The 21,896-nt window shown below is 45.3% G+C and overlaps 2 protein-coding genes across 2 annotated transcripts; both read left to right on the top strand.

The window, feature by feature from the left end:
- The first annotated feature begins 10,432 nt into the window (after positions 1-10,432).
- On the top strand, positions 10,433-14,251 carry LOC124657437 (eukaryotic translation initiation factor 5B-like). The gene is made up of 5 exons (XM_047195990.1): positions 10,433-10,582; positions 10,709-11,168; positions 11,253-11,354; positions 12,109-13,748; positions 13,845-14,251. The coding sequence occupies exons 1-5, from the start codon at positions 10,433-10,435 to the stop codon at positions 13,923-13,925; spliced, it is 2,433 nt and encodes an 810-aa protein (XP_047051946.1). The 3' UTR covers positions 13,926-14,251.
- A 2,430-nt stretch (positions 14,252-16,681) lies between these two features.
- On the top strand, positions 16,682-19,400 carry LOC124654871 (ribosomal RNA processing protein 36 homolog). Its single transcript, XM_047193849.1, has 8 exons — positions 16,682-17,043; positions 17,137-17,203; positions 17,896-17,948; positions 18,093-18,147; positions 18,235-18,309; positions 18,944-19,061; positions 19,143-19,189; positions 19,280-19,400. The coding sequence occupies exons 1-8, from the start codon at positions 16,682-16,684 to the stop codon at positions 19,379-19,381; spliced, it is 879 nt and encodes a 292-aa protein (XP_047049805.1). The 3' UTR covers positions 19,382-19,400.
- The last annotated feature ends 2,496 nt before the right edge of the window (positions 19,401-21,896 follow it).

Genomic DNA, 21,896 nt, shown 5'->3' with positions numbered 1-21,896 from the left:
TGTTGATGAGAGTGCTGAGGAATATAATCTTGTTGCGGAGAACAGAGAGGAAGCTGACCTCACAGAGCAGAGCAGGGAGGTGGGTGATCACGATCAAGAGGAGGAGGATATGCTGAAGGCTGACCGGACAGTTGATGAAGAGAGTGATGAGACCATTGAGGCTGCTGCTGCACCTAACAAGATGATCCCAGCTGCTGTGACTGAGATGGAAGTCGCTGTTGATGAGGTGCCGCAGGCTGATCTGACCGACGATGAGAGTGTTGATGAATATGATCAAGATGGAGAGAGCAGCGAGGAAGCTGACTTCAGTGAAGAGAGTGGCGAGGTGGATGACCTCGATGAGGAGGAGGAGCATATGCTGAAGGCTGACCAGACAGTGGATGAAGAGAGTGATTATACCTTTGAAGTGAGTGGCTCCACTGGCGTGAACTTTGATTCAGACGAAGAAGAGGAGCAGCTCGAGACAGGAGAAGAGACAAAGGAAGTCGAGGATAGCGACTCACTCACGGGAGAGGAAGATGATTTCAGCGGTGATCTGTCATCAGAGTTTGACGATCTCGGGAATTTCAGTGATGCTGAAACTGAAAGCGACAGCTCTCATGTGGCGCTGGAGGGAATCCATGTTGCTGGTGCTGCTGTCTCATATGCAGCCAAGGAAGCTGAAGAATCTGTCATTACAGAAGATACAGAAGTGCCCAGCGAGGAGGATGTGGTTTCTCAACACGTCGAGACCATTGTCGAGTCTCTGGACAAGGTCACCATCGCTGAGGAGAAAAAAGAAGAGTGTGCAAAGGAGAAGCAGCAGCTGAAAGTTGGAAAGGAAATGAGCCTAAGAAAGCTGAAGAGCGCTTACAAGGAGAGCCTCATTGCTGCCAAGGTAATGCCAAACCTCAGTTGCACCAATATTTCATATCTCCGTTGTTTTATAGTGTAAATTGTTCCCTGGATTTTGCTGATTAATATGTATCTGATGCAGGGAGGGAAGACGCTGACCATCGCCAGCGACGAAGGCAGCAGGGTGGCGCTTGCGGAACTGGACGACAACGCTGAATGCTGATACAGGAATCATCATGCATCTGCTCGGACTGAATGAAAGAGTGAGGGCTCTAGCCCTGAAGTGAAAACTAGGTTTTCCATCTTTCTGTTTTCATTTCCAAATGCTGTGGTGAAGTGACCACTCCAAGTTTTCGTGTGTGTGGTGAGAGCATTGGGTTGTGAAACCATGGTTTCTCTGAACCAACCTGCAGTTCGTGTTGCTCCACATCGTTTTTTTCAGTTCTTCAGGTCGTTTTGTGTTAGTTTTGTGACATGTCAAATGGATATGAACTATACACATACGGGGTTGATCATACAACCTTGTTAATCGTATACGTATATTACAGCAGTCCCTACTACATGTGTTTTTTTCTTTCTCAAATGTCCCTAGTACTTGATGCATAGCTGCATTTTTGCACTGCAACATCTGTCAGGTAATGTCATGCCTGATTCAGGATTCTTCCAAAGATTTTACGCCGGTTGTATGTGCTGCAAAATAATATTGTAATTTGTAATGGCTTGTTCCTAAACGTGAGCTGTGAAGTTCGTTAGCAATCTGCCAACTATTATTCGGGCATGCAGTTGGTTGAGAAAATTCCATTTCCAATTTCCTTCAAAATGCTGTAAATTTGGAAAACCAGTCAATCTGGATTTCTGGAACAAGGTAGCAGTAGTGCAATCTCAAGTTTTGAGCTGCTTTTGTCTCGCCGTAGATTTAACTCTGAATACGTACTAGTAAATGCAGAGACCGAACAAAGGCCTTCTCAAATCGATTCAGCATTGATATACCCGTGCAGTGGCCGCTGTGCCAAGTCTTGCGCGCCACCTTCTAATCTTGATTTGGGGCTGAACGTCATCCCTACAATGTAGGATGAGTGCTATCCAATGGAGCAACTGCCGAGCGTCTCATGGTCATATATTTTATATAAGATGTAACTTCAGGGGAAATACTATATTTTGTGACAAGGTTTACATAGTAGTCATGCTATTATAGATGAAGGATCTTGAGGAGGAGGATCGCGGTGAAGATCAAAGGATGAGTTCTTCTTCGGACCCCTTCTTCTCCGTTCGGGGACGAACTGTGGTGGATGTGAATGTTTTTCGTCTATCCCCTTCACGAAGTTGTTTCTTTTGAAGAGGTGAAGGTTGCGACATATGACCGGGGGTCGTTAAGATGTTTGTTGCCTAGGATATCAATCTTCTCAATTAAGGACTTGCTTGATTTCTTCCAAATCTTCATTTATGACTTGATTTACTTTCAAAATTGACAATTTCCTACAAGTTTCATAGGAACACAAGGAATGCAAGTTTCGTTGTATTTTGACACTTTGTCGGTTAGTTAGAAAGCAAAAATCAATGAATCCAAATAAAATCAAAAACACCTCGGGAAACACATCATTTTAGGAGCTATGAGCGGCATGACGGGGACTCCGGCCTCATGGGAGGCGCGGAAGCTTGTGGAAGCGTGGGTTGGGGCGGCGCAATATTGATGCCGACGGGCGGTTGCCGCATGAGCTCCATGATGACACTTGGTGGCCTGACGAGTCTAGAAGGCGTGGGGTGGGGAGATCGGCCGCGGCGCTTTGGCGGGAAGGAAGGAGCTGAAATGTACCTCCCACCAATGAGGGTGATTGGATCCTGTCTACCGAAAACCTGGGCGTCATTCTCGACTATATCCGGGAACTTGCGGCCCATTTTCCGTGCCCCTTACAAAAAAATTTGGTTAAGGCCATTTTACGGTATATGCACGAGTTATTTTTCAGCCAAAAACCTAAAGACAGTTTTAGTTTTTCGAGGCAGAGGTATTGAGGGATATGTTAGAGATCTTTTACCATGTATCACCAATAATCATGCTTCCTAGCATTGAAATGAATATCACAAATTTATCTAAATTTGGATGTGACATCTTTTCGCGAGAGAGGGAGCACATTATTTTGGTTAGATCATGGTCCAAAATGCAACTTGTAGACTCCTATTACATGTCGGTAAGGGCATATTCAGCGGCTCGAGGCAACATACCAAACGTGTTCGCTTTGGTCCGCGTGGATAGGAAACGGGTAAAACCCTAACCCAACAACCCGATGCAAAGTGACAGGCATGTCTACGCTGAAGCATTCCCGACCCAACTTTGGGCTGCAAATGCGTCAACTTTGGGCCTAGCGGTGGGTGTGCTGCATGCATCGCTTCACCTCCTGTGTTGTCACATGATTTCCCCAACGGTCAGCGGCCACATTCCTTCCCTATTGTGTGGCATCAATATTGCCTAGGCGCGGCTTGGACCTAGCCCGCGTCTAGGGGTGGTCTGGGCCACCAGGCGTCCACCGACCTCGCCCTTCCGCCTATAAATTCCCTTCAACGCAAAAACCTTAAAAAATTACAGCCTCCATCCACGAAAAGTTCCATCGCCGCCGCCAACGTCCAGACAAGTTTCGGGGGTCAGAAGTTCCTGTTCCGGCACCCTGCCGGGACGGGGATTAACCCACGGAGCCATCTCTATCGACTTCACCGCCTGCACTTCGACTCCATGATGTTCGTGAGTAGTTTCCCCCTGGACTACATGTTCTTGACTGTAGGTAGTTGGTACTCTCTCTTCCATGTACTTCAATACAATGATCTCATGAGTTGCCTTACATGATTGAGATCCATATGATGTAATTGGTGTTGTGTTTGTTGGGATCCGATAAATTATGGAATTGTGATCAGATTGTTCATCATATTATCATACTACTGTTATTTAAGATCTTGCATGCTCTCCGATATTTGTAGTTATCTTGATCAAGTAGTTGCATGTATCTACAAGAGGGAGTATTTATGTTCGATGGTAGGTTCATATACCTCTAGTTTTCTGGAAGAGTGACAATAACTTCTAAGATTGTAGATGTGATGTTGCTACTAGGGAGAAAACAACAATTCTTTGTCTAAGGATGATTCTATTATTTACTTTACACACATTGCTTAATACGATAATCTGTTGCTTGCAACTTAATAATGGAAGGGTTCGGATGATAACCGGAAGATGGGTTATTAGTCATAGACACAGTTGGATTACGATCTATGTATTATATTGTAATGCCCAATTAAATACTACAGTAACTTTTATCTTATCATAGCATGCATCGTCATGCCCTCACAATTATCAATTGCCCAACTACAATTTGTTCACCCAACACATGTTATTTGGAGAGTTACCACTAGTGTAGATAGTTGGGAACCCCGGTCCTTCTGTCATCATTATTGCTCTACAATCAACTATGCACTGGAATATTTTCTGGTGCCATCTCCTATGTGTTACTGCTACTGCTGTTGTGTTACTATTGTCACTACTCTCATATTACTGCTGGTTTCACATCACCCCTGTTACTAGTGCTTTTTCAGGTGCAGCTGAATTGACAACTCCGCTGTTAAGGCTTATAAATATTCTTTACCTCCCCTTGTGTCGAATCAATAAATTTGGGTTTTACTTCTATCGAAGACTGTTGCGATCCCCTATACTTGTGGGCCATCAGCGAGTGGCTGCTGGGCTTCTGCGCCACCATCAACGTCACACGCTTGGAATCCCACACTGGCACTTCAGGAGGTCTTGCCTCCATCCTTTTAAGGGTACAGACAACGTCCTACCATCATTCACTCCAGACACCATAGTTCTTTGGAGCTAGCCAACTTGGTGAAACCATGGGCAATGGAGCGTGTCCATGGAGGAAGTTGAAGAAGAACGACGTGAGACCGGGTCATCATCGGCGAAGCCCCGCATCTGCGTCCCCATCCCCCCCCCCCCCCCCCCACCACCACCAAGTGACCGTGGGATCATTGTCCTGCACCTGCAGCGGGCGCTCCCCATCAGCTTCGACTGGCATTACCTCCAGTGGTGTCGACACACAACTGGTTGTGGTTGATCCCGCCATTCGTCAACCTCACCCAGCCGATGATGAGTTGTCTAGAGTTTGGAGGCCCGCTTTAAACTTATTTTGTAATTTGTTTCTTCATTTTTTCTATGTAAATTAAGTTTCATTAATTAAATTTATAGGAACATTGGAACACATTTCTTAAGGCTGCTAGGGCAGCCCCGACCCAAACATGCAAGGGAGATGACCGCACCTGATTTTGTGTCCGCAACCCGACCTGTACGGACAAAAATGGACACATTTCGTGTCTAAAAAGCGTCAGGCCGCTGAGTGATGCCCTAATGCTTGCTTATTCAGGTTGCTCAAAACAAAAAAGAAAATATAGAGAACCGATCAATCTCAACGTTTGCCCAAAGAAGGAGAGCCTCAAAAGGATTCACATCTCTCCGGAATCAAAGACCTTCCAAACCCGCAAAACGCAGCGTGTTTACATGATGTGCTTTCCTAGGACTCACATGTCAGCGAGCGAGACACTGAGAAAGAAAGACAACGGGCGTGTTTGGTACGCTGCATCTAAATCGTGCATGGGTTGGGTAGTTCTAAGTTAGGCTTTGCCAGGTGAGTACGAGAGCTAGGACTCCGTTTGGTAGGATGTGGTGCATATAGTGGACCAAAATTGTAGCATGTTTGGTTGTCTGGGTTTCCCTTGGCTGCAACCTAGGCTTTGCCCCTCTTCTGTTTGGTTATTATGAACACATAAGCAACATATGAGCACTAGATAAAGATGCATATAGGAAAAACACCCATGCATTATACTATCATAGGCAGCAACCTCATGGATACACACCCGTGGGTTCAAAAGGACTCGTTCTTCAGATCGAGATGACAAACATTGATGTTCTTGACATCATAACACTACTACTAGTACTACCAACTATATGTAAGTCCAGGTCATAATATCATTGTGGCTCAAGAAATTGCTCACTCTTTATCTCTGAATTCTTGGGATGGCTACAATTTTATGCTAAAAATTGATTTGGCCAAAGCTTTTGACAGAATTGAGTGGCATTTTATTGTTTCTGCTCTTAGACGTATAGGGCTTCATGGCCATTTCATAAATTTGATCCATGCGTGCATTTCTTCACCAACGTTCTCAATTATTATTAATGGAAAATCTTTTTCCCATTTCAAAAGTAGTAGGGGTGTAAGACAAGGATGTCCTCTGTCACCCTCTCTTTTTGTTCTTGCAGTGAATGAACTATCCCTCAAGCTACATAACGCTCTTGAGGCCAACCACCTTTCTGGTATTTCTCTTGGTCCGAATTGCCCTCCGATTCATTCTCTAATGTTTGCAGATGACCTCTTGGTTTGTGGAAAAGCTAATATGCAGGAAGCAACCACCATATCCCATATCTTGCAACAATTTTGTCGAAATTCAGGTCAGCTACCAAACTGGAGCAAATCAGGAATAATGTTTAGTAAAAAGGTGAGTGTGCAGGCCAAACAAGAGATCAAGCAAATATTCCCGGTTCCGGACATAGACAACAACACTATCCATTTGGGGAACCCGCTCACACTCCCGTCGAAGGACATATCAGCGGCATACAATTTCGTCTACAACAAGTTCAAATCAAAGTTGAGCGCCTACAAAGCCAATAGGCTTTCACATGCGGCACGATTAACCCTTATAAAATATGTCTTTTCCTCTATCCCAGTCTACTATATGTCAAATATTCTCTTCTCAAAAAAATTTCTAGCTAAACTCACTGCTATCATTAGAAATTTTTGGTGGACAGGGGTGAAAGAAGAACCATCTACGAAGACTCTTTGCTTAAGAGCATGGGCAGACATTTGCACGGAAAAAAGAATTGGTGGTTTGGGCATTAGAAACTTACAGGCCATTAATCAAGGTCTGATTCTCTCAACAGCTTGGAGGCTAGCAAAGGAACCCCAAAGTCACATTGCTCTCATTCTTAAATCTAAGTATCACAGCGACACATCCATTTGGAGGGCAAAGCAAAACATGCCAAAATCTTCCTTCTGGACAGCAATTCTCAAGGTAAGACCGTTGTTAATCTCTGCTTCTTCTTACCAAATTGTTGATGGCAGCAGCTCTGTTTGGAGTTCACCCTGGTTCTCGCATTGGCGGACCATTTATGAAAATCTAATTATTCAACAACCTTCCTATAATTACCCGGCTGTGGTTAAGGACCTTTGGGTTCCAAATCAAAAAACTTGGAATGTTGAACTTGTTAAATCTTTGTTTACTCCTCTCATTGCCGATGCTATATTAGAAACACCCATTGCCTGCAGGTGAATGTACTTCCAAGAGTGCTTATAAACATTGCTTCAATAATTTGTCATTACCAGCACATCAGAGACCGAAACCTGTTCCGCAGTAGGTTGTTAACCTTCTCAATAAGGTATGGAAAGAAAAGCTAATGGCGCCAAGAGTCCAAACTTTTGCATGGAGGCTACTTCGCCGAGCGCTTCCAACAGGTAAGCGAGCAAGTAAATTCTCTAAACATATTGGTGAAACTTGTGCTAGATGTGGTAGCCTTGAGGATGAAATGCACATGCTTTTCCTTTGCCCTTTTTCAAAGGCTGCTTGATTTTCACCCCCTGGTATATTAGAACAGAGGTGCTTGCTGTAGATAACCAAACTATTCCTCAAATGATCAAAATTTTGTTGGAATTGGATCATCCTCACATCAATATAACCAGCCTATACACTTTTTTGTGGTGCCTTTGGAAGACAAGAAATGATGCCCTCTTTGGTATAAAATATTGCAAGCCTTCACAGGTGTACCAGGAAGCCAATGCAATTATGAAGGGATCAAAGTTAGATGATTTGTTGCAAGCCCAAAATCAACACTCATCTTTCGATGTTGTCCACCGGCAAATTACCTAGCAGGAACCTTGCTTGACCATAGGTCAACGAATATTCTGCGATGCGGCTTGGACAATGGAAGAAAATATGCAATCTTCTCCTGCAGGTATTGGCGTTATAATACAATTTGAAGACAATGAGCACTGTAAGGAGCTTCATATCTCGGCCATGTCTCCTCCTGTGACATCATCTCTCCAGGCTGAAGCATATGGACTACTACCTGCTACAATGCTTGCAGGCATTCTAAACATACAGGAACCACACTATTACACGGACTGTTTGGTTCTGGCTTCAGCAGCAACAAAGAAGTCAATCTTCAAAGAAGCAGGTCATTGGAATGTAAGGCCCATGCTTGCCTCCATAATGGCTTCACCGTCCTTTTTTAGAAGCAGGGTAGCACACATCAACAGATGTTTTAATGTAAAGGCGCATCATCGTGCAAAGTTAGCAATCAAAATTCAAAATAGGCCTCGTAGCTTTTAGATGCCTCTCGTTCCGATTCTACATGTTCATGTATTGTGAGGAACTTTCTAGAAAAATCAAGTGTGAGCCCTTTCACACTTCTCTCTGTAAAGTGTTGCTAATGAAATAAAATATTTCGTTGTTCAAAAAAAAATGAACAACTTCTTCACCAGCCATGGATCGGCTCCTCAAGGTGTGCGCACGTGATCTACTCCTGGGTGCTGGTGATAACCCTGAAGAGCTTGATCCTAAAGCCCTTCTTCTTGTTGATGTACTTGAAGATGATGACGTCGCCTATCTAGAGGTTGATCTTCCTGGCGAATTCCCTCCACCGATTGAAGAATAAGAGCTCGTCCTGGACCAACTGCATGTGGACACCATACTCGCAGAAGTTGTTACATTTCAGCGGCAAGGTCACCACTACGTTTTGTATCTACATGCTCTTGATGAGGATCGGTTTCATCGTCGGAGGGGCCTGCAACACAAGGAGTTGAGAGGCCCTAATCTGCACGTAGAAGCGGTGAGGCTCGTCCCCCACGGGACGGTGGAGAGTCCTCGGAGCATGGGGCAGGATTGGCCTACATCTCATCCACAAGTTGTTTCATACGTGGAACCACCGGCCTGACCACCACCTCCATTTGACGGATGCATAGACGATGAAGCACATAGGTGGGATGATGGACCTCCTACACAACATGGACCAATCCACCAACTTCGATTCCTTTGCCAAGGACAGACGACCAAAATTTGTACAAGATGTTGAACTAGTTGTTGCTCTAAACTTGTAGCAAACAAATGCAATGCAATGCATGCCAAAAATATCCCAGAAGCATAACGCAATGCGAAAAAGAACTTGCTGAATCTGATGCTATGGAAGTGATTGAAGCATGCACGGGAAAGGAGACTTGGTGGAATGAAGCTGCCGCCATTTTTGCTAACATTATAGACTCAACTATTACCATTGGCGAGGTTACATTCAAGCACTGTCCGAGGGAAGCAAACAAAGTGGCTCACGAGTTAGCTAAGTTTAGTTTTTTGAATAAGAATTCATGTAGTTGGGCTAGTGAGCCGTCTAGTTTTCTTCTTAATAGTCTCATTAATGATGTAACCATACATTGATGTTGAAGCAGCAAGTTTTAGACGCACTATTTTCCTTAACAGGGTACCTACGGGGACTGGAAGATTTTTAATGAGGCGGCTTGCTGACTTAATATATTTGATTTTACCTAAAAAAAAGATCATACTAACTAGGATAAGATGTCCTACTACATCTGCTCCTAAAATTGTGAGCCCCCGTAATGAGTACAAGTGCCGTAAGCACACCCTACTAGTAGATGAAGTACAATTTTGATGCAAATTTGAAGTCTCAAATCAGTTTTCATGTTCAGATCTACAACGCAAGAAGATAAAAAACCCTCGTACCACGGATGGGGCGCAGGGCTCGATGTACCACGCGTCGTCGATGGTCCCACCAAAGAGGACAAAGCTCCACAAGCACCAAGAGCGCCAAATCCTAGCAGTGCGGGCGTGGAAGAGGACGCACCAGGAGCACCAAATCTCGGCGGCGCGACGACGAATGCTGGACCAACTGCCAGAGGTAAGCTGAATCCCGCGACGAGAGTAGAAGGGGAAACGGGAGCCCTTACGCCACGGGGCTGAAACCCGGCAGGTGAGCCATGGCCATGCTTGACCCCGGAGAAACCGTGTCGAAGACGACCGCTTGTCATGCAGAAACGGTCGGATTAGGCTCCAGGATGACAGGGGGCCTATAAATCGAGCCCAAACCCGATCCAAATAGGCAAAAGACCAACCCGCCCCGAGAAGCCCACCCTAAACCTTACCTGAATCGTGAAAACTGCAAGCCTAAGCACGGCCTTTTTGGGCTAAAAAATCAGGTCCAAACCCAACCTGGCCCGACCCGAGATTTTCGGGCTGGCCCGGGTTGGGTCGTTCGGGCCATGCTGCTGTACCTCGATGTGGTCACTTCTGTCCATTTCAAACTTTCAGAAAAAGGAAAGAAGAGGACGCGTGCCCAAACCCTAGGCGCGCGCCGCCATCCTCGGCCCCAACGGTCATATCAAGCCCCCCACCTATATAATCCCTCGCGCTCCCGATTGCGCCGCCGCATCTCAGCATTTCGCCGCCAGCAAATCAGCCGCGCCACATCACATCACCGGGTGAAGGTAGGTAGGAGACGGGAGCGATGGAGGCGGTTTCAGCGGCGGCGGCGGCGGACATGGTGGACCTGAACACCCTCTCGCGCCGCGAGCTCCAGGCACTCTGCAAGCTCAACGGCGTCCGCGCCAACATGACCAACCTCGCCATGGTCGAGGCCCTCCACTCCCTCCCCTCCGTAAGCACCAATTCCACCCTTCCGATTCACGCTTCTCCATTCCTTTGTGGTGTACGAATTGCGATTCCGGCTGTTGATGATTTAGGGATCCTTGCTTGACGCGGGTTTTCGTTTGTCGCGGATCAGGTGGACGGGATCGACCAGATCGGCACTACGCTCTGCCTCCCGACCCCCGGCAAGTCGGCGGTGAAGTCCGTCCTGAGGACCGCGGCGCCGTCGGACCAGCAGCAGCAAGGGAGCCCGCTCCCGCGTGGCCGCCGCGTGTCGGTCAAGTCGCCCGAGGCCATCAGGATGGACGCCGAGGGAGAGGAGGACGAGACGAAGCGGGACCTCGTCAGGGAGATCGTGCGGACCCCCGGCGTCGCGCTGCGCAGCACCAGCCGCCGCCCGCGGGCCACGCCCGCGCCGCTCCCGACTCCGGCTGCGGGCACCCTGCGAAGGAGCCAGAGGTCGACGGTTCGGAAGGCCACGGCGCCGGTGGAGGAGGTCGTGGTGTCCACTGCGAAGCGATCGACGAGGAGGACGGGGATACCGAAGGTGGCGATTGATTTTGACCAGGAAGAGGAGGATGCGTCGGTGACCAAATGTGAGAGTCATTTGCTTTTCCCCCTCTTAATGATTTGATTGGTTGTTCGATTGCAGTTCTGATTCGAGTTTTGTGATCGTGTAGGTGTTACTTCTGACGAGAAATGTGGTGACCCTGAGGAGGAGGAAGTTACAAAGCTTCCGGAAGAAAACACCAAAGGGGATGAACCAGAGCAGGAAGAGGAGGGTAAGATTTGTTACTGACTCGAATGCTATTTCCCCCCTAGACTTATGTGTGAAATTTCTCTGAGCGGTAAACCATTGAGCATAAATGCATAATGACTCAAAAACTATAAGAGTCTGCCAAGCATATACAATTTCTGTACTGATTATGTCTCTAGATTGTGGCATGTCAACATTTTGATTCAGTTGCTTGTTCCCTGTTTTATCTGTACTGATTAAGACCGAGTTGTGGCTTTCTGAGTTGTGCATGTGTTCCTTGCTCTCAGCTGTAGCAATTAGAAGTGAACTGTGACATTCTGAAATTCATCCATGTGTTCCTTGCTTTATTGGTACTGATTAAGACTCTGAGTTGCGGCTTTCTAAATTATACATGTATTCCGTGCTCTCATCTGTAGCAATTAGGAATGAATTGGGGCATTCTGAATTCATCCATGTGTTCCTTGCTTTATCTGTACTGATTAAGACCGAGTCGTGGCTTTCTGAGTTGTACATGTGTTGGCTGCTCTCATTTGTAGCAATTAGAAGTGAATTGTGGCATTCTGAAATTCATCCATGTGTTCCTTGCTTTATTGGTACGGATTAAGACTCTAAGTTGTGGCTTTCTAAATTATACATGTCTTCCGTGCTCTTATCTGTAGCAACTAGGACTCAATTGCAGCATTCTGAATTCATCCATTTGCTCTCTGCTTTATCCCAAGTTAACTAGGCCTTTTATCTATTGTTGATTCGATTTGCTAACTTGTAACCATGATAAACAGGAGCTGCTGCAATTGAGGAAGAAGAGAAGCTTGTGAATCCTGAGAAGTCTGCTCCCCTGTCAGCCATGGAGGATTCACCAATATTAGGTGTCCTTTCCAAGTTGGCATCTGAACCAAACATGAACAACGTTGCAAATAGCTCGACTGAAGCTCGTGAGGTTCTTTGCAATTGGTCACCTGTGCGGGGGATAGCTGATGGGATCAACAATTCCAGTGAAGATAAAGAAGATGCTGCTGTTGAAGTGCTAGGAGAAGCCGTCGAGGAAGATGCCTTCAATTCCACCGTTGAGGCTGCTGCTTCACCTAACAAGATTGCCACAGCTGCTATGACTGAGAAGGAAATAGCTGTTGTTGAGATCAACAATTCCAATGAAGATAAGGAAGATGTTGCTGTTGAAGTGCCAGGAGAAGCCGTCGAGGAAGATGCCTTCAATTCCACCGTTGAGGCTGCTGCTGCACCTAGCAAGATTGTCACAGCTGCTATGTCTGAGAAGGAAATCGCTGTTGATGAGAGTCCTGAGGAATATGTTCTTGTTGGAGAGAGCAGCGAGGAAGCTGACCTCACCGATCAGAGCAGTGAGGTGGATAATCTTGATCAAGATGAAGCTGACCTCACCGAGCAGAGCAGCGAGGTGATCGATCAAGATGATGCTGGCCTCACCGAGCAGAGCAGCGAGGTGGATGATCTCGATCAAGATGAGGAGGATATGCTGAAGGCTGACCGAACAATCGATGAAGAGAGTGATGAGACCATTGAGGTTGCTGCTGTACCTAACAAGATGGACCCAGCTGCTGTGACTGAGATGGAAGTCGCTGTTGATGAGGTGCCACAGGCTGATCTGACGGACGATGAGAGTGCTGATGAATATGATCAAGATGGGGAGAGCAGCGAGGGAGCTGACCTCAGTGAGGAGAGTAGCGACGTGGATATGCTAAAGGCTGACCAGACAGTGGATGAAGAGAGTGATGATACCATTGAGGTGAGCGGCTCCATTGACGTGAACTTTGATTCAGATGAAGAGGAGGAGCAGCTCAAGATGCCTGGGACAGGCGAAGAGACAGATGAAGTTGAGGAGAGCGACTCACTTTCTGGAGATGAAGATGATTTCAGCGGTGATCTGTCATCAGAGTTTGACGATGTCTTGAATTTCAGTGATGCTGAAGCTGAAAGCGACAGCTCTCCTGTGGCGCTGAAGGGAATCGATGCTGCTGCTGCTGCCTCATCTGCAGCCAAGACCGTCGAATCTGTCATTACTGAAGAGACAGAAGTATCCAGCGAGGGGGATGCGGTTTCTCAACACGTTGACACCACTGTCGAGTCCCTGGATAAGGTCGCCGCCACCGAGAAGAAAGAAGAGTGCGCAAAGGAGAAGAAGCAGCTGAAAGTTGGGAAGGAAATGAGCCTAAGAAAGCTGAAGAGCGCTTACAAGGAGAGCCTCATTACTGAAGAGACAGAAGTATCCAGCGAGGGGGATGTGGTTTCTCAACACGTTGACACCATTATCGAGTCCCTGGATAAGGTCGCCGCCACCAAGAAGAAAGAAGAGTGCGCAAAGGAGAAGAAGCAGCTGAAAGTTGGGAAGGAAATGAGCCTAAGAAAACTGAAGAGCGCTTACAAGGAGAGCCTCATTGCTGCCAAGGTAATTTCAAATGACACTAATATTGCATATCTCCCATTGATTCCTCATAGTGTAATTGTTCACTGCATTTTCCTGACTGGTCTGTATCTGATGCAGGAAGGGAAGAAGCTGACCATCGCCACCAACGATGGCAGCAGGGTGGCGCTTGCAGAGCTGGACGACAATGCCGATTGCTGATCGGCCAAGCAGTTGCATCTGCTGGGACTGAATAAAGAAGAAAGGGCTCTAGTTCTGAATTCATAACTAGGCTTTTCATTCCTTTTCATTTCCAAATGCTGCGTGCAAGTTTTCGTGTTTGTGGGGTAGAGAGCATCGGGTTGTGAAACCATGGTTTCTCTGAACCAACCTGCAGTTTGTGTTGGTTCTCTCCCCATCTCTTTTTCAGTTCTTCAGGTCATTCCGTGTTAGTTCTGTGACATGTCAAATGGATATGGATTATACATACTGGGTTGATGAGACAGCCTTGTTAATCGTATACACATATATTACAGCAATCTCCACTACATGTGTTGTCTCTTTCAACCGTCATGTACCTGATGTTTTTTTGCATGAGCTGTCGTGGCCTTCTTTGCAAGATATTGAAAGCATTGCACGATGGAAAATGAAGTGAAACCGTGGGTCCTTTTTTACTGTCCTGTATGTGAAAGGTATATTCTACCAGATTTATTCCTAAAAACGAACTGAAGATAGGTAGCGAGTTGAGTATTCAGGCATAGTTCTTCGTAGTTGCCTTCGAAAATTTTGTTTAAATTGATGTACATTTGGAAAACCAGCCAATCTAGATTTTGAAACAAGGTGGAGTAGTGCAAGTGTTGAGCTGCTTTTTCATCTTGCGGTAGATCAAACTCTGTTTAGAATGCAGAGACTGAACATATAAGGCTTTCTCAAATTGATAGCCAAGGCTGCCATTGGAGCAAGGAGCGTGTTGCCGCCGCCTGCGGGCTTTCATGCGTCTTCTGCATCCTGCCAACCCTGCTTGTCACTGCCTACGATTCTCCTGCGCAGCGCCAGTTCTTGTGCTGTTGCCGGTGTTCAGGCTGCTCTCCAACCCAGCTCCTACTCAACTGTCGCCACCTCCTACACTTGATTTGGGGCAGCGCGTCCCCCCGTTTCCCGACAAGGTGGCCTAAGGTTTTATACTGGTGGTTCATTTGGAGAAAGTTTGCAGGTAATTAATATGTTACTGTTGCTATCCCTTTGTTATGTTGTATATTTTAGACCTTGATTCCCGTCACAGTAGTGGTAAGAAACATGGTTTATTGCTCAACATGGTTATGCATCTCCATGCAATAAGGCATTTTTTTTTGAACAAGTGCAATAAGGCATAGAGGGGGTCTTAAGCTCTCTAGTTTCAGTTTTTTCAGAGGTTGTTTAGCAACATATTCTCATAACGCAAAACTCATTGTGTGCCTTTTGTCCATACATTCGAATCCAATTGTCATGAGATTCTCAAGTATAAAACATCTCACACGACACAACTTCATCAAAAAAGAACAAACACATGTATAATGCCTTTGTGTGATACTTCCTATGGTAGACACAAAGACTTGTTCCCAGGTCATGCAATTCAAAACATCAGAAACTGCATGATCCCATATTCAGCACCCCACGGGCGATGTCCTCGAATTTAAAGCCCATTTACTAGAGCTCTTCACACTGCTAACCAGAACAGAACTTGCAATCTGTTAAGCAAATAACATAACTAGCACTAGCAGGACAGTGGACTGTGTTGGGCTGCAACACTGGTAGGCTGGTAGCATGTATTTCCAGACACAAACGAAAAATGGGTCTTGCAAACAATAAGGATAGCATATATAGGAGCACTTGATCCAGGTACATATAACATCCTAATCCAGCACCCAATACCTTTATGACTGGATCAAAATACACAGCTAGCAGATGCCACTGCACTAGTGCACTTGCTACTCTAAGATAGGTTTTCCCTCGACGAACCAAGAACTTGCTCTTCATGTGGCGTCAGAACAGAACATAGATCAGGATATAATTAATCATGAAAAGATCTAGAAAGCTTAAAGGACAACTAGCTGTACAACGAAAATCAAATACTGAGTGGTGCTCGGAAGTCAAAATGATATAAGCTTCCAGCAATTACAGATAATAAATACCCAAATAGATTTATTTACAGTTTTCAACTAAAATATACAGATTGACCACAGAAGATGAGGGTAAAACGAACATCACCTAGGAACCTTACATGTTTTAAGCTAAGATCCGGTGAAAAGAAAAGCGCGGGAAATCGCGGGAGTGGAAATCGCAGGAGTTCGCGGGAAGCGTGGTGGGCTTCTCCTGTCAGCGAGCGAACCACTCGGCATTATCTCCTCGGTTTATGTTGCGGGAAGGTTGCCGGTAGTCAGCGTATGGGGAATATGCGTCAGAGTAGTGACGCGCCACCGCTCGTTCGGCTTCCCACGTTATCTTACCGCGTGGCTACACCCCTCCCGCCCACCCTTCTTCATATATAGGGCTTGATCTCCGGAGAACCCCACTCCACTTCTCCCGTCCCCTCTCTTCTCCCGCGGTTAATTAATCTATCGAGCTCTCCTATAATTAATGAAGATCATGCGGTTAGCCTAGCCGAATTGTGTTCAGTTTTCTGAAATTTTTCTGCAATTCAAACCGGCAGCCGGTCTAGTTTGAAAATAACTGAAAGTTCGGCGCTCTTAGGCCAAACTTGCCTCAAATCCGGCGCTATTTTGTACCGGATTCGCCTTGTGGGCACCAACGGGCTGGAGATGCTCTTATTTAGGAGTAGTTGGGGTCTGCCTAGAGTTATACCGGGCCGGGCCCAATTGGTCTCATCTCTCAGGTTGTAATGGCAGCCTGCACGGAAAATATCAGAACGTCAAGTCCGTTCTGCCAGAACCCTGAGACTCGCCGCCGCTCCCAACTTAGCCGCCGCCGCCGCCGCCGCCATGAGAGGCCGCACCAGCCACCGCGGGGCCGCTCCCACCACCTCCGCCGCCGCAGCCTCGACTTCCAGCAAGCGCGACCCCGCCTCAGCCTCCGAGGAATCGGGCGACGAGGAGGCAAAGCCCAAGCCCTCGCGTTTTCCCCGCAAACCGCCGCCGCGCGAATCCGGAGAACCTTCCTCGTCGTCTGAATCGGAGTCGGACAGCGACAGCCTCGCGGAGCGGGAGCGGGAGCTGGAGCGCGTGCTCGCCGACGTGCCCTTCGGGGAGCTGCAGCGCGCGCGCGCCGACGGGTCGCTCGCCGCTCGGGGAGGTTCTGCTGCCGCGGCCGCGCAGAAGAAGGCTCGCAGGGAGAGCAGGAAGAGGTTCGGTTTCCACGCCCTGCTGGATCCTGCCTAGGATTAGCCGAATTAGGGGATCGGATGTTCGTGCTGATGTGTTTGATGTTTTGTGAACAGGCCCATGGAGATCAGCACAAATGTGCGTCCGCCGAGGTTGAGGGAGGTGATCCAGGTTCCCAAGAAGGTTGGTTGCTTGTGCAATTCAGTTCAGATAAAGCATGTTGTCCGGAGGTGTTCTATGTTCGAGTTGATTGGATTAGTAGTTTTTGGTAGTGGTAAAGTAGAGTGTGCACACCGGTAGTTCAGTTTTAGCCTTTGTGAGTTCAGTCTCTCCTTGTTATTGCCGTTACATTAACTTATCAATCCATAGCAGGCATGATCTATGCCTATTGCCCTGATTTTAAACCACGTATTGGCATTAGGCATGTCTTGCTACTTACATATGCTATTGTCCTGGATAAAATAGCTTGATCAATGCTGTTCCGATGTTTTGGTAAGTCCATTGCCAGCTTGCTGTTGTTTGTGTGTCTGGTGCATCGGTGAAAATCATACGCTACTGGGTTCCTTCCTTGTTTCTTAATCCAACTAAATGTTCTTTTGATAAACCCGCTATGAACATAGAACAAAGACTACCTTAAATCTGTCTTTACCTATCTTAATCTATTTTCATATTTTTCAGTTTTTTTGTTATTGTTATACTTAGATTTTGTAGTCATCGCAAAATAAAAATAAGTTAATATATGAACTTTCTATATCTCACCTATATTATGCTTCAGAAGGTTGTTGTTGTTATTTATTGTAGCCCGGCCTCTGGTGAGGCAGTGTGACTGTACCAAATACTATCTTTTGAAGTTTGTTCTGTTCTTTTTCCTGTAGGTTGTAAGGGATCCAAGATTCGAACCTGTATATGGAGATGTTGACAAAGAAGGGTAAGAATCGAACATACTTGTATCTTTTGTTGCCACACCATCCTTTGATTTGTGCCATTTCGAAGTGCAGGTTCATCGCACAACATGCTTTGCTTTATACCGTTAGTGTGTTTGACAGTTTGGTCATTTTATGTTGGCATGCAGTTTCAGGAAAAGATACAATTTCTTATTCGACAAGGAACTCCCTGCAGAAAAAGAGGTATGCTCATACCTCTGCCTGTGCAATCCATCTTATGATGAGTCATGTAGATACTTATATTTGACAGAATTAAATGTGTTTGTCCAGAAACTCCAAAAGTCGATGAAGAAATTGAAGGACCCTAATGCCATTGAAGAAGTGAAGAGTCAGATCACCTGGATTGTAAGTTTTTTACACTTGTTGACAACTTGACATTTTGTAAAAGGTTTTGGCATTTTTCTTATTGATGTTATTGTTATACTTGGCGGCGAAACCATGAAACATTCAGATACCTTGCTAGGTCAGCATGCTGACCATTGTTATAACAAATCTGTATGAATTTACATTTGAATTTGTTTGGAATATTTTACTATCAGGCATTTGACTTCAGCCTCTTTGTAAAGCATAATAACAACTAGGTAGGCGCGGCACGCTATGTGCATCATTAGACTTATTTGTCAGGCCGACAAGTGTCAATCAATTATTTATATTTTGCACAAACTCGAAAGGGATAAGCAAGTTTATTTTTGGATGTTGCTGTGCGGAGATGGGGCATGTGCAGTGTAGAATCAGAAATAGAAATAGTAGGAAACTACCTGCACTTATCCAATAAGCACATGCTTACTGCAATTATAATGTTAGATAATATACAGGAGGAAATGCTTGTTTAGTCTTATTTTAAGTTAACTGTTAAATGTGTATTTGTTAGACCAAATATAAAGTTTGATTATATCAGGACAGGGTTCCTATTGAGCAATGTTACCAGGTTTTCATATTCTGTTGAATGTTGACTGATGAAACATGTTGTTTACTTCAGGATAAGCAGTTGAGGTCTAATCCTCAGAAGAACGTTGAATCAGAAATTCTGCGTGGGCATATTAAGAAAGAGAGGGAAGCTGCCAAGGCCGGAAAACAGCCGTATTATCTGAAGAAATGTTTGTTCCTCGATCCAATTCCGTCCTGTTTCACAGTGTGCTTCTCAGCGTATCTTAAGTTTGTTATTATTTCTTGACCAGCTGAAATTCGACAAAGGAAGTTGATGGATAAGTACAATGAGCTCAAGGTAATGCTCCCAGGGTTCATGTGACTGCTAATTTTCTACGATCATGGACATCTCTTGCCTTACGCTTGAATTTATGTTGATAATTTGCAGGAGATGGGAAAGCTTGACGCCTTTATTGAGAAGCGAAGGAAGAAGAATGCCTCCAAAGATCATCGCTACATGCCATACAGAAGGGATGGGGGTGGTGCATAACAATGTCCCTTATTGTTTTAACAGAGTTTTTCTAGTACTATTTTTTGTTGCCCCAATGTGACAGATATTCATCAGCAACCATGAGTAGAAGTTACCCATAGACCATAATTTATAGTTGAGCTCTGGTTGCTGATAAGCTATTCTAAACGCAAACCATGGACATAATATGTGTGCCATTTGCTGGTTTCAATCCTTTTTGGATCAAGTGAAACACCTGAGCAGAACTTCATTATCTTTCAGTTGAGTATTGCTGAACTGTACTTGTTCGTTGGAACTGAATTGATCCTTCCACCGAAAGTAAGGAGTGATCTAATCTCATGTCTGTCTTAAACTAACATTTCCTTTCCATTTCATTTGGAATGAAGGAAGAGATTGATCCCAGTTCATATATCTGTCTTGAACACTAACATCTCCTTTGTCCATTTCATTTTCCTAAATACAGCTGGAGGCATCTACCGTCCAACACTTGGTTATGGCCTTGACAACTGCCACCACGACGCCCATTGCAGCTTGCTCCAACACATGGAAACAGATACCTTTAACTATTGTTGGCCGAACTCCCTTTTGATTTTAATGTATCTGTCCGGCCAAGATGCAGAAAAACTGACAGGGACAGTTCAGATAGACACACCAATGAATAAGTTAGCATTTGCCCAATAATGCATATGAAGTCTACCAGATTTATGTCATGCCTTGGACGGAAGCGTTGTACATAGATGTCAGATCAGATCACTAGATGCATGCTCGAAGCGTAGATGACCATGGTACTTAGGTGGCTGTTGTCTGCATGACACGAGATCTTATCCAGAATCTATGCAAAACCTGTTGCTTGATTGCATTGTTTAGAAAGCAACTCGTCCACTTGGAGAGACATTTGATTCATGTCTATCTCTACGCAGGAATCCGCTAATCGAACAGCACCAATAGGGTAGGCTAAAGTGAGGATTTGCACTTAACAACATGAACAACTATCAGGAGGTGAGGTGTGATTAACTCCTTCCTTTCTTATACTAGTAGTGGTTCCTTTATTTCCAAGGCGTAGGTACGATGGCGAGATGTCTTTAATTATCATACGGAGTACACCTTTTCGTGAGCGCTTTTATCTACGTCGTCATCAGATATGTGACGAAAAGCACCCAAAATAATAAAATGATATCCTCCTATGGTACCATGAATAATGCAAACGCTATTGACTTTTGTTGGAAAGCGATTTATTTTCTTCTTCATATATCTACTCTGCGTTAGTTGGTGGCGAGGAAAGGCAAAAAAAGGCACGAGTGGTTGGAACGGGAGTACACCTGGATGCATGATGGCCGCCTTAGACGACGCTTCTGAACCTTTGTCTAGAACTATGTAGACTGCAGATGTTGACGATCTAGGCCATCGGATCTCAAAGCAAACACAATTCTGTCGTTGTTATGGGATAAGAATGACGACTCTTGCTGTCGTGCAACCAGCTAGGCAGGATTGTTTCTGACGGACCCAGGGCAGGATTTTGGGTGTGTTTGGATGGTAGCCGGCGATAACCATACCAAAATATTGGCGTTGACCGGTAGCATAGGCCAACGTTTGGATTGAAGCCCATTTACATCAGCCACGCCAAAATATTGGTTGCTGGTACTGGTTTTGCGCCCACGCGCTGGCCGAATGAGGGTGGGCGAATCCTTCGCCAAAATATTGGCTCGCCCCAGATTTGGCATGGCAGCTGCGGGCAAGAACCAAACAGCCCCTTAGTACTTTTGGCCGGCACCGTCTCTCTCTCTCTCTCTCTCTCTCTCTCTCTCTCTCTCTCTTCTTTTCGCCACAAGTCCTGGATTGGGATAACTGAAGTATATAGGAAATAATAGGCCGTATGCCACCTAAAATAATACTCACTCAGTCCGAAAATAAGTGATTCAACTCTATCTATGAACATATATGTCTCAAAACTTTATCGAAAAAATATATGTCTCAAAATAAAGTTAGTTCACTTATTTCTGGATGGAGATTGTACCTAATGCTACTTGACTTTCCTATCCGGGTTGACGGGTAACTTTGACTGTTAAGTGATAGCTTCATGCCATGTAGTAATTGCCTCGAGAGCGGCGCAAGCCGCAACATGTTTTCTGATAGTGCCTTCTGCCTTGAATTCGCTCTTTGCCTTTCATGTTTCTTTACTCTAGCCTAGTAATCGTTATTTTTGTTATCAGTAACAGCCTAATCCGTTGTTAGTTAGAGCAACTTTAACGGGCAATCCTAAATCTGACAAAAAGAAGTGTTTGGGGTGGTCTAAGCACCCAAAGGTCCTCCTCATTTTCAAAAATAAAATGTTTAAAAAACTTTGAATTTTTTTGCATGTAGCCAATGTTGTCTACCACTACAATGCAAATTTATAATACGAAATAACTTATATATTAAGAGCAACAAAATGACAAAATTATAAAAGTTTAGAATCAATTATAAAAGTTTAGAATCAATTATAAAAGTTTAGAATCAATTATATATTAAGAGCAACAAAATAACAACTACCATGCGC

This window comes from Lolium rigidum, chromosome 5 (genome assembly GCF_022539505.1).
Source record: "Lolium rigidum isolate FL_2022 chromosome 5, APGP_CSIRO_Lrig_0.1, whole genome shotgun sequence".
In the NCBI taxonomy this organism is placed as follows: Eukaryota; Viridiplantae; Streptophyta; class Magnoliopsida; order Poales; family Poaceae; genus Lolium; species Lolium rigidum.
The sequence above is the reverse complement of the archived record's forward strand: the minus strand, read 5'-3'. Positions and strand labels throughout refer to the sequence as shown.

What these genes read in the sequence shown, in the direction of transcription:
- LOC124657437 (XM_047195990.1), top strand. Translation starts at nt 10,433, where the DNA reads ATGGAGGCGGTTTCAGCGGCGGCGGCGGCGGACATGGTGGACCTGAAC. An exon ending in CCCTCCACTCCCTCCCCTCC is followed by an intron (nt 10,583 to 10,708) that starts GTAAGCACCAAT and finishes GTCGCGGATCAG; the next exon opens with GTGGACGGGATCGACCAGAT. An exon ending in AGAGCCTCATTGCTGCCAAG is followed by an intron (nt 13,749 to 13,844) that starts GTAATTTCAAAT and finishes TATCTGATGCAG; the next exon opens with GAAGGGAAGAAGCTGACCAT.
- LOC124654871 (XM_047193849.1), top strand. Translation starts at nt 16,682, where the DNA reads ATGAGAGGCCGCACCAGCCACCGCGGGGCCGCTCCCACCACCTCCGCC. An exon ending in GGAGATGTTGACAAAGAAGG is followed by an intron (nt 17,949 to 18,092) that starts GTAAGAATCGAA and finishes GTTGGCATGCAG; the next exon opens with TTTCAGGAAAAGATACAATT. An exon ending in AACTCCCTGCAGAAAAAGAG is followed by an intron (nt 18,148 to 18,234) that starts GTATGCTCATAC and finishes GTGTTTGTCCAG; the next exon opens with AAACTCCAAAAGTCGATGAA.